Here is a 14,168-nt window from a genome sequence, read left to right as displayed (position 1 = left end):
AAGTATGTGAACCTGGATGACTATTGCAAGTCAATAGTAGCCTATAATAGATCAAATTCACATTCAACCAATTCAATGTTCTTCTATTTTTTCCAACTTTTGGAAACAATCCGAAAATCAGAAAAAAAACGTGGACACAGACGTTAATTCGACAAGTCAAGTTTCTACCATTGCCGATTCTGATTTTCAAAGAGCCGAATCTAAAGCGGCGAGTCCCAGCTGAAAACTGCCAGGATTGAATAGACCCTGGCCGGTATTTCCAACAATTGAAAATATCAGCCAGGACTGAATACCCTCAGGGCCGGCGCCACCACTAGGCAGGACTAGGCATTTGCCTAGGGCGCCGGCCACTGGAGGGCGGTACTGAGCCGCCGAGGTACCAGAAAGCATACCATTCCATCCCACCCGGCGAGGCTGCCCCCCGCACACGCCGCCCGCTGTCTGCTGGGGGATTTCAGCGAGGATGGAGACGCTGCCCCCCGCGCACGCCGCCCGCTGTCTGCTGGGGGATTTCAGCGAGGATGGAGACGCTGCCCCCCGCGCACGCCGCACGCTGTCTGCTGGGGGATTTCAGCGAGGATGGAGACGCTGCCCCCCACGCACGCCGCCCGCTGTCTGCTGGGGGATTTCCGCGAAGATGGAGACGCTGCCCCCCCGCGCAAGCCGGAAGCTGCATATCAGCATATCGTGCGACACATGGTAGCCCGGGGTAGTTGTGCGTTTGCAGGGTGCTGTTTACCTGCTTGTTAGGCAGCGAATATATGCTGTCTGGCAAGCAGGTCTGAATCAGGAACCTATAATAAATATATACACAAACTTAATAGAACCAGTACTGCTCTTTCTAAGCTCACAATCTCCCACTTCATGGTAAGGCTCCTGTCTTTTCCTCCTGGCAGCTACTCTCTGGTCCATTGTGATGTTTGAGGTAGAAGAAGCCGGTACACTGGGCATGTGCAGCAGCTCTGTTCTGTCCCTTACACTGCATGATGTGGTGGCAGCTCTATTGATCATATTATATACCAGTGCTATTGTTGTCAGAATTTAAGGCACTTGCCAAGAGGAGGGGGGTTTCCAGGCAACCAGAACACCCGCCCCCCTGCGTTTGCCTATGCAACCACATATCTCACAGTGAATACAGATATTGCGGTGGTCCGCGCTGACTAGTTGATGACTTGCGTAGCATTATTACAGTATGTGAAGTATGGCTGGACTTGTTTACAGCTCTGAGAGAACATTTTACCTACCTGCTCTCCTTGGCTGTATTGTGAGTAAAAGCTTTCTGTTATTGGTATTTACTGCCGAAATACTGACACCACAGGATACGTTCACTGGGACTGCTAAGCATTTTAACCATTTCAAGTGATAATGCAGAAAATATATTTCAGTAGGTGATATGAGGAAAGTAATTTTCGATGTGGAAAAGATAAAACAGCATTAAAAGAAAGCCCACTGTTTCTATCCTTAATGAGGCTTAATAGCGCTTTAATGTCATCTGAACTGACATTTAGATTCTGTAAAGGAAGATGAGATGTGCTGCGCCGCAGATTCCACTACCTGTCCTCTGTTAGATGACAAGTGTTTTGCAGAACTATATTCATCAGTAGATCATGAACAATTATGGTATGTGCTGCTACAATAGACCACTTTATCCTCAGTATAAAAGCACTTTTCTTGGTTGTTACTTTAAACATGAAATTACCTCAATGCTGCTGTCACTTCCATAGAAATCATCTTCCATTCGAGGCCCTCGTCCGTCCTGTTCCAAGACATCAGGAGAGCTTGTGCTCCTGACAGGAAAATGACCCTGACGTTTCCCATGAAGCACTGAGCCAGGCGCCGAGGAGTGAGTGAAAGAATTGTCGGGGTCCTCGGGGGCCCTTCCTTCAGGCTGTGTCATGTCAGTTTCTCTGTTATCTGTGGACTGCTCGCGCACGCTGCTGATGTCGGTTTGATATTGCGCGTCAGATAGTTCAGATACATTTTGATGTCTGTCAGGGAAAATCCATTCATCTGGAAAATAAAATACATGAAAGGGATAATATGTCACAGAAAAATTATACGGACATAAATAGTGAATGTGTAGTTTACTTTCATAAGTCTAATGTGAAATACATATAAACTCCACACAGACATAGGCATTCATCCACATTCACTCCACTTATCTAAGAAATAAAGACGCGTACAACTGAATGGGCTTAAAGGGGACGGCTTATTTATTTTGAGCAGGGGCGGCCTATTTGAATCTAACTAAAATTTATGTCCCTGCTCTAACTAAGGTGACGGGCAAAGAACGGCATGCAAAATACATAACATTGCTGTAAAATAACAAATTAATAAAAATAACAAACTCCGGATCTAAGGGCCTCATGCCCTTAATTGCCAAGGACCGGCCACCTGCCAGCGTCCAAGACAACGGCTCAATTATGCAGCGGACTTTTCAAAAGGGGGCCAATTGCCCTTAAGGTCAGGGGGTTGACCTTCTGCTTCTGCCCCTGACCTCGCAAATATTACTAAGGCAGAGCTCACCACTCTGCCCGAGTCATCAAAAAATTGGGCCACCTGCCCTAAACTACAAATGTCCGCATGAATTTACGCTATCCGAAGTAGATGATCGTTAAGGTCCAGATGCGGGCCCACCTGGATCGGTGATGCCCACATCTCGACATCAACCACCAGCTAAGTGCAAATACAGCTCTAATTTAACTACCGTTCTTTCCGCCAAGACAAATAAGCCGACAACAACTAACGACTAAATGCAAACGACTTCTCAAAAACTAATTCTAAATAATAATTGGGGCGGGCGGGAGGGCAACGTTCCTTGAAGCAAGAGACAGAATCTTCTGGAAGCAAGACCATCACCCCATCAGTCTCCACCTCTGACCTCAACCAGCCTATCCTGAACCGTCATTCAAATCAGCCAACCCGTCAATCAAGATAAGCCGAACCCCCAGGCCCAGATCAAGTGTGTGAGCTAAGGATTCCTGCCAATAGCCAGGTGAGTTTATGCTGTTTTTCAGCCAGACAAGCTGGCTTCTACAGTCTTAAACTCCACACAGACATAGGCATTCATCCACATTCACTCCACTTATCTAAGAAATAAAGACGCGTACAACTGAATGGGCTTAAAGGGGACGGCTTATTTATTTTGAGCAGGGGCGGCCTATTTGAATCTAACTAAAATTTATGTCCCTGCTCTAACTAAGGTGGCGGGCAAAGAACGGCATGCAAAATACATAACATTGCTGTAAAATAACAAATTAATAAAAATAACAAACTCCGGATCTAAGGGCCTCATGCCCTTAATTGCCAAGGACCGGCCACCTGCCAGCGTCCAAGACAACGGCTCAATTATGCAGCGGACTTTTCAAAAGGGGGCCAATTGCCCTTAAGGTCAGGGGGTTGACCTTCTGCTTCTGCCCCTGACCTCGCAAATATTACTAAGGCAGAGCTCACCACTCTGCCCGAGTCATCAAAAAATTGGGCCACCTGCCCTAAACTACAAATGTCCGCATGAATTTACGCTATCCGAAGTAGATGATCGTTAAGGTCCAGATGCGGGCCCACCTGGATCGGTGATGCCCACATCTCGACATCAACCACCAGCTAAGTGCAAATACAGCTCTAATTTAACTACCGTTCTTTCCGCCATATCAGTTCAACTTGAACTGACCCGCCACCAACCTAATTCCAAATACTCCCTGAACTAAACCTCTAAACTTCTCAATGCGTCTATTAAATTCTGAAAAAACAAATCCATCCCTACTAAAGAGAGGTGCACCCCATCCGGCCTGTACAGGGTCTCGTTTCTAAAGGATATGGCCTCGTGCCTGACGACCACTCCGCCCTCTGTCACTATAGCCCTGCCGACTACGGAATTGATCCGCCTACGTACCAAATCAATGGCGCCCGGATTGAGTGCATCTCTCCAAACCCTCCTAGGTATAATTTCTGACCAGAAGAAACGGCAAAATCTCCATTCTCTGATCAGGTCCAGCAATAAATTCCTAATCTCAAATCGAATATTGAGACCGGAATTATGGGTGAGGTCGTTGCCCCCCAAGTGGATGATGACAAAAATTGGGTAACCAAACGCCCTAACTGACTCATCCAAGAGACCCCTCAACGCGGACCACCGCATACCTCTACGCCCCAGCCAACGGATAAATCGCGTCTCAGGGAAACGTTCCGTATCCGTGGTTACCTGGGACAAAGACAACCAATAAATAAATGAATGCCCCACCATCCATATCATATTGGTGTCCAAGCGTTGACCTGTAAGTTGAAATGATATATACCGTTAGAAATTTTGAAATAATGGCAAACATCTGGCAAAATTTTAAAGGGGGGGGGCCCGGGAGATTCCCTTAAAGGTGATTTTGCAGTTCTATATTAAATTGTTGACTAATAGGAATGTGATTTAGGTGAACTATTTAAGACTAATTTGATTATTGACCCACTTGAATTATGTATAATCCCTACCTGTTGTTCCTTATTCCACGGTGGTAGGGGGGTGGGGGGGGGGGTGGGGGTCACCCGATTTGACTTGAGGCAAAAAACACAAATCTTCCACCAGTTGGCTAGAGCCTAATTTAAGACTGGTGATAACACAAAAAATTCCTCAAGGCCCCTCAAACACTAAAGCGTGTTTGGGCGAGCGGCTACTCCTCAAATGGGCTCACTGGACTATGTCGGCCTGATGTATCGCTTAAATGCACCAGACCGCCATCTTCCGAGTGCTCGTATGTCGACCTGAGACCAACCCGCCGCAGCGGCTGCCGAAGCGGCGCCGATACGGAAAGAGTGTGTCCCAAAGTCGGCTGGAGAAAGACCCTGATGCAATATACAGCGCCTGAAAACCGACCTGAACTGGAAGTTAGTAAGGGGGGACCCGTCGATGTGCATCAGCCAGGCCCCGGGCAATTGAGGCCGTAACTCCACGTAAGCCAGAGCCGCCGCCACCGGACAGATCCGGCGGTCGCCACTCCGACCCAAATGGACCCACTGCCCCCTGCCCGCTACATCGGTCTTTGAGCGCTGTATCTTACACCATAAACCGTCGTGGTGTACGTCGACATGGCCGAACAGCATAGGCGAGGGAGATGCCCTGGTTGCGGACACCAATTCGCCTACTCTGAACGCCCCATGGAAAGCCATGGCAAAGGCCAGCCTGAAAAGTCGAACCTCGTAATCGTTTGAGCAAATTACTCTTAGGGACCTCGAGATTCGACGCAACAAGCCGGCATCAATCGGCCGTCGCCTGTCGGGCAAAACCGGCCTGGCTCTGGCCCATCCTTTCAGCATCCTGGAAAGCATGAAAGACTTGGTGATGTCTCTCTTCCCACCAAGACGCAAAAAGAATGATATGCCTGCCAGAGAGCGTCCAACAAAACTTCTGGACTTACCCTCCGTGTACAGGCTCCATACATAGGCATTAATAAGACGCTTAGAGCTCTTACCTGTGCCACCCTGTTCCAGCATGAACTCGCTCCAGCGCTCCCATGAGGCCAGATAAGCTCTAAATGTAGCTGGCGCTAGCGACCGCAGGGCCAGCTCCTCTACCCCTCCAGAGGCACCTGCCATAAACAAAATGGACATTGTTCACCATACTTCTGGGCTAACGGCACAAGTTGCCTGAATCTTACCCATTCGAAACGGGACAATGCATCCGCTACTTCATTAAGTACGCCTGGGACGTGCTTGGCTCGCAACGTAATATTGTTCGCCAAGCACATCATCACTATCCGTGCTAGAATACGCAAAACTGGGAGAGAGGTTGACCTTAGTTGTGTAATGGATTGGACCACCCCTAAGTTATCACACCAAAAGACAACCTCCCTGTTTCCCAATTCTGCGCCCCAGAGCTCTAAGGCGACCATTATTGGAAATATTTCCAATAATAGCATATTCTTGGTCATGCCGTCTCGTGCCCAAGATTCGGGCCACGCCTCTGCGCACCAACGTCCCGCATAAAATGCGCCGAATCCGGAAGATCCTGCAGCATCTGTATATAATTCCAACTCCGCATTTGCAACGGCTGGAGCTTGCCATATGCATATGCCGCTGAAATTATCTAGAAATATTTCCCACACTTTCAGATCCCTCTTCATTTCTGAAGATAGACGTAGAAAATGGTGTGGTTTGCGAATCCCGACGGTCGCTCGTTGCAGCTTTCTACAAAATATTTTGCCCATGGGTATAACTCTACATGCGAAATTAAACAGGCCCAATAAAGATTGAGCCTGTCTAAGTGTTAATTTAGCAGCCGCGATGGCATAAGTTATTTCGTCATGTAACCGGTGTACTTTATCTAGTGGAAGTTTACACAGACCTAGCTCGGAATCAATTTCAATTCCGAGGTACACCAAATCAGTAGTAGGTCCCTCGGTTTTTTCCCCTGCCACGGGAACCCCGAAATCCCTAAATAACTCAAGCGCTGCTTCTAGTAAACTAAGGCACAGGTCAGAACTTGGAGGACCCACTAAAAGAAAGTCATCCAAATAATGAGTAATGCTGTCGACTCCCGACACTTCCTGCAGGCACCACTGCAAAAATGTGCTGAAGCGTTCAAAATAAGCACATGAAATGGAGCAACCCATGGGCAAACATTTATCTATGTAAAAGCCCCCATTTAATTTAAATCCCATGTACTGAAATGTGTTCTTATGCAAAGGTAATAGTCTAAAAGCTGATTCAACATCCAATTTGCACATGAGGGCGCCAGGACCAATTTTTTGAATGATGTCAATAGCATCCTCAAACAAACGATAATTAACTGTGCATAAATCGTCATCGATGGCGTCATTGACAGACGACCCTCTAGGACAAGAAAGATGCTGAATCAGCCTGAACTTTCCTTTAACTTTTTTGGGAACCACCCCAATAGGGGACAAAATTAGTCCCTCAACTGGTGGTGTTGAAAACGGGCCTGCCATGCGACCTAGTTTTACCTCGGCTTCAACTTTTTGTGATATTATGTCAGGGTGTTCCATGGCGGAGCGTAAGTTTCCCTTACTGCCCGTACTAATTGGAGCGGAAACAGGTAATTGAAAACCTTCTGAAAATCCGGACTGCAAAAATCTTGCTCCATCTCTGTCCGGATACCGTTCCAGCCATGGTAACATCCTTTCCAATACAATTGGAGTTGGGGCTCTATCCAACGACAGGTGCCGCTGGACCGCGGCTTTGTTTCGTCGTGGACTGAGCCCCACCTCCCCCACCAGTTGGAGGTTTTGAGCAATCCTTGATTGCGTGTTGACCTCCGCATCTGATACAAAGGTGCCGAAAACGACACCGGTTTCCCAGGCTGCATTGCCCATTATTAAATGAGTAGCACCTACCATGGCCATGCTTCGTATTACCTCCCTTATTAATATTATTGTAAGGCCTGCTCCCATACTGTCTTACCCACCCCTTATTTTCAGGAGCCCTAATAGGTGTAGCTGATTCGGAAACTTCGCCGTATAATTCTACGTCTTTCTTGCCGAAATCGTACACCTCCCGGCCATGCTGCTTCCTCCTAAACTCTTCGTCATAGACCCGCCAACCGGGACCGACATAAGAGGTGTAGAGTTTATGAATAAGGAACTGGTATCTCACCAGGTTCACATATTCATCCGGATGTGTCTCTAAATAACAGGCCGCAAAAATAAGTATGCCTCTAACCCAGTTATTATAACTTCGAAAGGCATCCTCGCTTGCGGGTCCTTTTTTCCTTGCGGCTAGGAGGGCCCGCCTATCTTTGCTTGTTAAAGCAAAGACATCTACATACCGCCCTTTTCTAATCCTATCCCTAGCCCTAGGGCGCAAACCCCGCTTAACAGCGGTGTTCGCGCACTGTACTGCGTCTGACTCAACCGAAACGTTAGAGGATCCGGAGCTATGGGACCTATATTCCCTACGCCTCTTTCGCTTGCGCCTGCGCACGCCGCCGTCCGAAGATGAATTACCTTCGGAAGACGTCGACGCCAATGAAGAATCAGAAGTCTCATGTCTGCGTCGCCTCTTACGAGACTTGGCAGACCTTTTACGCTTAGACTTCTCCGGTGAAGATGAGCGGCGGGACCCATCGCTACCCGAAATGGCATTACCCTCACTATTCCAGTCTGGATCATTAGAGGACTCACCCGCTTCAGATGCTCCAGCTCTTCGTCCTGCTCCTTCATTGTTGCTACGGCTCGACGACGGTCGGTCCATATCTTGCTGTGAAAATCCTCGACCTGCCAATATAGTATCATTAACGACACCGATAACAGGCACATCAACAGGCGATGGATTTTCCCTCTCACAAATTGCTCTTTCGCCCCCCCGCGCGGCAATGGTAGGCGCTATGGCTCGGGCTATGATGTCAGACACCGAAGCCACTGTAGCCGTAGGAGCAGCACTCCCTTGTCCACCTGGGCCGGTGGTCAGCAAAGGAGCCACTGCGGATACCACCGCCGCGCAAATGGACGTCAGAGTCGATGAATTTAAAGTCACCGTATCTCCGGCCCGATTAGATCCCCTCACTGCATCCGCATAGGAGCGACCAGGCAGTGTCTTGTTACCCTGTATACTTACAACACTTTGTCTGGCTGGTTCGTCAGCTAACCTCCTGCGTTCCCTACGCCTAGATCTTGCGTTACTTACCAAAGTCCTATCCTGCGCCTGACCTTGTTGCTCGCTTTCCTGGCCGCCATCCGACGACCCCCTCTGGTGGCCGGATGGACCCTGCAAATTTTGAAAACCACTGCCGTTACTACTGCAAACCGTCGTCCCTGAAGACCCATCGGATGACCTTGAATCGTCCGATGAGTCACGGTTGGACTGCCAATCTTCCATAACGGACTCAAGCATTTGGAATTCTCTTTCGGACAATTTATTCTTAAATTGTTGAATAAATAGGTGCCTGTCCATGTTATTTCTAGTTGCGCCACTAGATGGCGCTGCAGGCTCATTATTGATTTCACTGCCTGCATTTTCACCATTATGTCTACGGTGGCCACTTCTCACAGCAGCCACCGCAGTATTGCTCCCAGTGCCATCCGGCACTGCACCCTTTCCCTTCCCTCGTTTTTTATTTTGTGCCCCTCTGTTGCTAGGGGCAACGGGACGTCTATTCCGTCCCCTATTGCTCCCGCAATTTTTTTGAACAGGGGGAGAGGGAGCCGGGCCGTGCTGCATCCCGGCATCCCCCTCGCCCACCACCTTCACACTGTTGTGCGCCCTGGTGTCTGCGGCCGGGCGCGACACCCGGCGCTTATTGCTTGCACGGGCGGGGGGAGAAAAAAGCAGTGATGGTGGAGAGGGAGCCGGGCCGGGCTGTATCCCGGCATCCCCCTCTCCCACCCCGTCAGCTGGGACCTGCGCCGCGCGTAACGCTGCGGCACGCGACCCCCGGCGTCTACTGCCTACCCGGGCGGGGGGAGGAGAGACCAGCGACGGTGCTGCTGACAGAGCACCGCGCGATCTCCCCCGCTGCCCGCCGCCATTGAAACTGGCTGCACGCGGCGTCGCGGTTTGAGCTCCGCGACGCCCTGCCCTAGCCATGGAAGTGCTGGGCAAAACTTGTGCAGGGGGAAGAACCCTGATGCCCACATTTCTTCTGCGCGGCGAAGGGGATAAGCCCCTTACATCGCCGCGCACCGGAGGCCTGGCCCTGGCCCTAATATCAGCCTCATCAAGGCTGGTATATCTAGTGGGAGCCCCCACAGAACGCTTGGGCCTGGTAGCCATTAGAAATAGAGGGGATAGAAACAGGTAGAAAAGAAAAGGTGACAGAAAGAGGAGGTTTAGTATCTGGAGAATATAGATGGGTGAACAAAAGGTTTTTTAATGTAAATTACAGCAATTAAGTTCAGAATCTAGCTAATCAAATGGATCTTTGTACTTAACAGTCCAACGTTCCTTGAAGCAAGAGACAGAATCTTCTGGAAGCAAGACCATCACCCCATCAGTCTCCACCTCTGACCTCAACCAGCCTATCCTGAACCGTCATTCAAATCAGCCAACCCGTCAATCAAGATAAGCCGAACCCCCAGGCCCAGATCAAGTGTGTGAGCTAAGGATTCCTGCCAATAGCCAGGTGAGTTTATGCTGTTTTTCAGCCAGACAAGCTGGCTTCTACAGTCTTACAGTCTGTGACTAACATACAGACTACAGTATACTAGACCCAAAGAACTTAAAGAAATTTACAGGCAATGTTTCAATTTTGCTCTATGACGGGCATGTCCAAACTATGGCTCTCCAGCTGTTGTGAAACTACAAGTCCCATCATGCCTTGCCACAGTTTTGCTATTATGGAATGCTAAAACTATTGCAAGGCATGCTGGAATGTGTAGTTTCACAATGGCTGGAGGGCCACAGTTTGTACATGCCTGCTCTATGAGGTTGTCCTAGCAACATCATTAGTTTACAGCGGGAATGTCACTCAAATAAAATAAATGCTCACAGAAGTTCTAGTGCTGGTCCAGAAACTAAAAGGCATGAACTCTACCCCAATACTTTTCACAACCAAGTATCTTCTCTTAAATCCTCTGTCACTTTCTTCTCTTCCCCAAACTTTGACCCTCTCTGTTCACCTTTTAGCTGTGATGCCCAACCTTGGCTGTATGGATGTAGCTGGATGATAACAAGGCTTCATGTTTATGGCCTGATTCAGACGTGATCAGTGGGCTGCGAAACTTCACAGCCCAGCAATAAAGTAAAGGATGCTCCGCCAGAGTTTCTCCCTGCCTCTGTGCATGGCTGCAAATGCGCGTTGCTGTTCAAATAGTGGGAAATCCATTCAGAATCACTCACCATTAATAGATTTCCCCCTTCCGTGTGCAGCCGCTGATTAAAGCTTACTTAATCACAATGGCCAGACTCGCCTGCATTTTTCGGCAGCATTCTCAGAAAATGCCAGGTTGCCTATAAACGCCGGCCGGCTGTCAATCATCTTGCAGGGGTACCTCACGCATGCACACAGCAGTAATTGGCAGGGCTGCGAATATTGCAGACCTGCAAAGAGGTCAGGATCGCTCTGCAGCCCACACACGCGCCGATTCCAGCGTGCGTTGTGGGCTTAACTAGCACACACAGCATCGCATCGTATGCCTTGTGCATACGATGTGCATGCGATGCAATGCTGTGCTAGAAAAAGCTAGTACAAAAAGTATGTGCAGCACATACTTTTTGTACTGTACGATGAGGTGCCACGGGAGCGCGCACCCCATCGTACAGCATCGCATCGTCCGGCATCGGCACGTGTGTGGGCTGCATAAGTTCTCTTTATGCAGTGCAAAAGCAATTGTGGCGGATTTGCGCGAGACTCTCAATGATTGTATCTGTGCCTATTCATTTTTCTTTTAAAAGCTATAATAAAGTAGATATACAAAATATAATGCCAAAATAAAGCATGCAATTTGGCTCCTATTACACTTCTCCCGTCAAAGAGATCCGGAAACGAGTTGTCCAGTTATAATTGTACACACGCTCGCCATTTTGCTAATAATAAATGGAAAATAGTGGTCACACTGTAGCTATGGGCGGTTCATTTGCATATCATTGCCAGTCTGCGTGGTAATAATGTGTGAGAAATGCGCAGAGCCTGCAGTCTGAAATTCTAATTAACACCTGCCTTGCAGTGAGCCCTTTAAGGCCTTTTTCCTTCTTTGATGTAATTTAAGTTGAACATGCTTCATTTATTGTATCGTTCAGCGATACTTCTTGTGGACTTTGACTGAGGAATGTAAATGAACTAAGTGAAGGCTCACGTGATTCCGGAGTCTACTGAAAACTTAAAGAAGTTTTCAAATAGTTTCCCAAGAGACCCATTAGCTCTGGTTTTAATTTGACTTTCAAATCTCTAGCCCTCATGAAGAATGATACGCAAATAAAAAATGCATGAAGATAACTATTTCATAGAGTTCTCCTGACCATGGTTTAACCTAATGTGCTCGCTGCAGAAATTGGCACATGCGCGGGCAGATTAACCAGGTGCAAGCGATCAGAATATTTAGGAGGACTTCGAACAGTAAAAATAAAGAAATAAATAGCTAGAGCTACTGGTATTTGTGAGAGATCGTAGTGCGTTTAACTCATAAAGGAGCCGTTTCAGTCTCAGAACCTTTATAATTAATATGTGTTTAATTAAATGGCTATTATGGTCACCCTATCTATCTATCTTCAACACACTTTCCTACTTTCCTCAAACCTTTTCTGGATTTCACTCAAATGGCACTAAGGGGTAGATTTATTAAGCTCGGTGAAGTGATAAAGTGTCTAGTTTTTATCACCGCCCAATCAGCTCCTATCTGTCATTTTTTAAACCAAGCCTGTAACTTCACAGTTAGGAGCTGATTGGTCGATGATAGAAACCAGACACTTTATCACTTCGCCGAGATTAATAAATCTGCCCCTAAAACTCTTACACATTCTCTCCTCAACATCGAACCAGCCTACTGATTTCCCACCTTGCCCCCTTCAGTCTATTCACAACTCCACTGCCCACCTTAAGGGGCAGATTTATTAAGATTGGTGAAGTGATTATGTGGCTGGTACTTTATTACCGGCCAATCAGCTCCAAACTGTGAAGTTCCAGGCTTGGTTTGAAAAATGACAGGTAGGAGCTGATTGGTTTAATAAATCTACCCCTAAATTCCTTTAGGAATTCTTGCCATGTTTAACCTCTGCAGCCCCTCTTCCAGTCACTTCCAGTCACTTCACTTTCCCCCTGATGCATTCAGAATCTTCTTCAATCGTTTATCCAATCACACAGCCCTGATACACTCTTCTGTACTTATTGATGCAAACACCCCATATCACCCAGTAACTGTTGCCTCTAATCCTCACACTTTATCTTCTAGGATTTCTTCTGAGTATCTCCACTATCAATCTCTATCAAGCACTCGTCCAGACTCACAGGCTCAAACGTGGTCTTAAAACAAATATCTTCTTAGAAGTCTACCACCTGTCCTCCTATAACTCCATCACGTACTCTCTCCAACGTGTCTGAGCAAGGTGCAGTAGCTTATATACCGACAATTGAATGTGCTTGGATTTCTACGGTTGTGAACCTCAATGCCAACTCTTCAGCAGGTACTGTAGCATAAACTAGCACTAAGAGCATATACTGATGTCCACACAATGACTTCTCTGGAAAGCCCACAAAGTGTTTATGGCAATGGAGTGAAGAGGGACTCTAACAACATTTGTTAGTATCACTGCTGCCCTGTAAGTATGTTTAGGGAAGGTTCTCTAACAGATGAGGCCAGAATGGCAACACCTCTTAATTGTCTTCTATATCTCAGAAGAACTGATCCAACACTGGCTTATGTTTTATGGTCCCTACATTATGTAATTAAAATTGTCCTAGCAGTCTTCATCTTTTACACAGTGGTGTATTAGCGCTTCCTATGTTGCATCTTACAATAATGCAGTTTTGGTAATAAGGTGGCTACAAAAGTGATTGTCTGAACCCTGACCATGACTGGGAACAGGGCCTGCTGGACTCGGTATTTCCATGTATGTAAACACATGAACCCTGATTTCAGTCTTAGTCAAAACAGTGCTGTGTATAAGGACAAATTGCCTTCCCAAGTCGACTAAAGCCAGGACTACTTTCCTACCCACCACAGCTACAGTATCTATGACACTTGAGACTATTCTGTACCTGGGTTTATAGCGCAATATCAAGGGTAAACCACGGCAGAGTGGGACAGGCTACAGTCCATTGGGTAGCGGCTGATAGATCTACAGTGTCTAGATAGACAGTCATTAGGTTGGCCACAAAAGCTAGACATACAATAGGTTTACAGGGTCAATAGGTCGAAAAGGTCGAAAAGTTAACATACAAAAGGTCAACATGGACAAAGCTCGAGATGGTCCAAAGGTTGTCATGATTCACAATATTTTTGTTTAATTTTTTGGACTTTTTTATACTTCACCATCCACGTCAGCACAGAGGGAGGTCATAATAGAGTGCCGAGAGTAGCAAGGCACCGTGTCTGAAGCATGGCGAGCAAAACCAGCCATGCGAAGGTAAGCGTCACACTTATTGAGGGTCCATGTCAACACTAACACCCCAAAATTGGGAAAATTTGTGTCCACCTTTTGAATGTTGACCTTTTGATTGTTGACTTTTTGACCCAGTTGACCCTGTCGACCTATTGCATGTTCACCTTTTGCTATCGACCTGACACTAAAGGTCT

The 14,168-nt window shown here is 47.4% G+C and overlaps 1 protein-coding gene across 10 annotated transcripts in view; it reads right to left on the bottom strand.

The window, feature by feature from the left end:
• Positions 1–14,168, bottom strand: part of CFAP20DC (CFAP20 domain containing) — a 269,546-nt gene that overhangs the window by 121,448 nt on the left and 133,930 nt on the right. For 4 of the 10 annotated variants that reach the window (XM_083156078.1, XM_083156079.1, XM_083156080.1 and 1 more), the window contains 3 exons: positions 8,124–8,216; positions 5,457–5,573; positions 1,700–2,010 (listed from right to left, as the gene is read on the bottom strand). In XM_083156078.1, the coding sequence (XP_083012204.1) occupies positions 1,700–2,010; positions 5,457–5,573; positions 8,124–8,216 (521 nt within the window). The remainder of the gene's footprint in view (positions 1–1,699; positions 2,011–5,456; positions 5,574–8,123; positions 8,217–14,168) is intronic. The other 6 variants (XM_083156084.1, XM_083156085.1, XM_083156086.1 and 3 more) reach the window with 2 other exon arrangements.

The sequence above is a fragment of the Crinia signifera genome, chromosome 8, assembly GCF_055691185.1.
Source record: "Crinia signifera chromosome 8, ASM5569118v1, whole genome shotgun sequence".
NCBI lineage: Eukaryota > Metazoa > Chordata > Amphibia > Anura > Myobatrachidae > Crinia > Crinia signifera.
The sequence above is the reverse complement of the archived record's forward strand: the minus strand, read 5'-3'. Positions and strand labels throughout refer to the sequence as shown.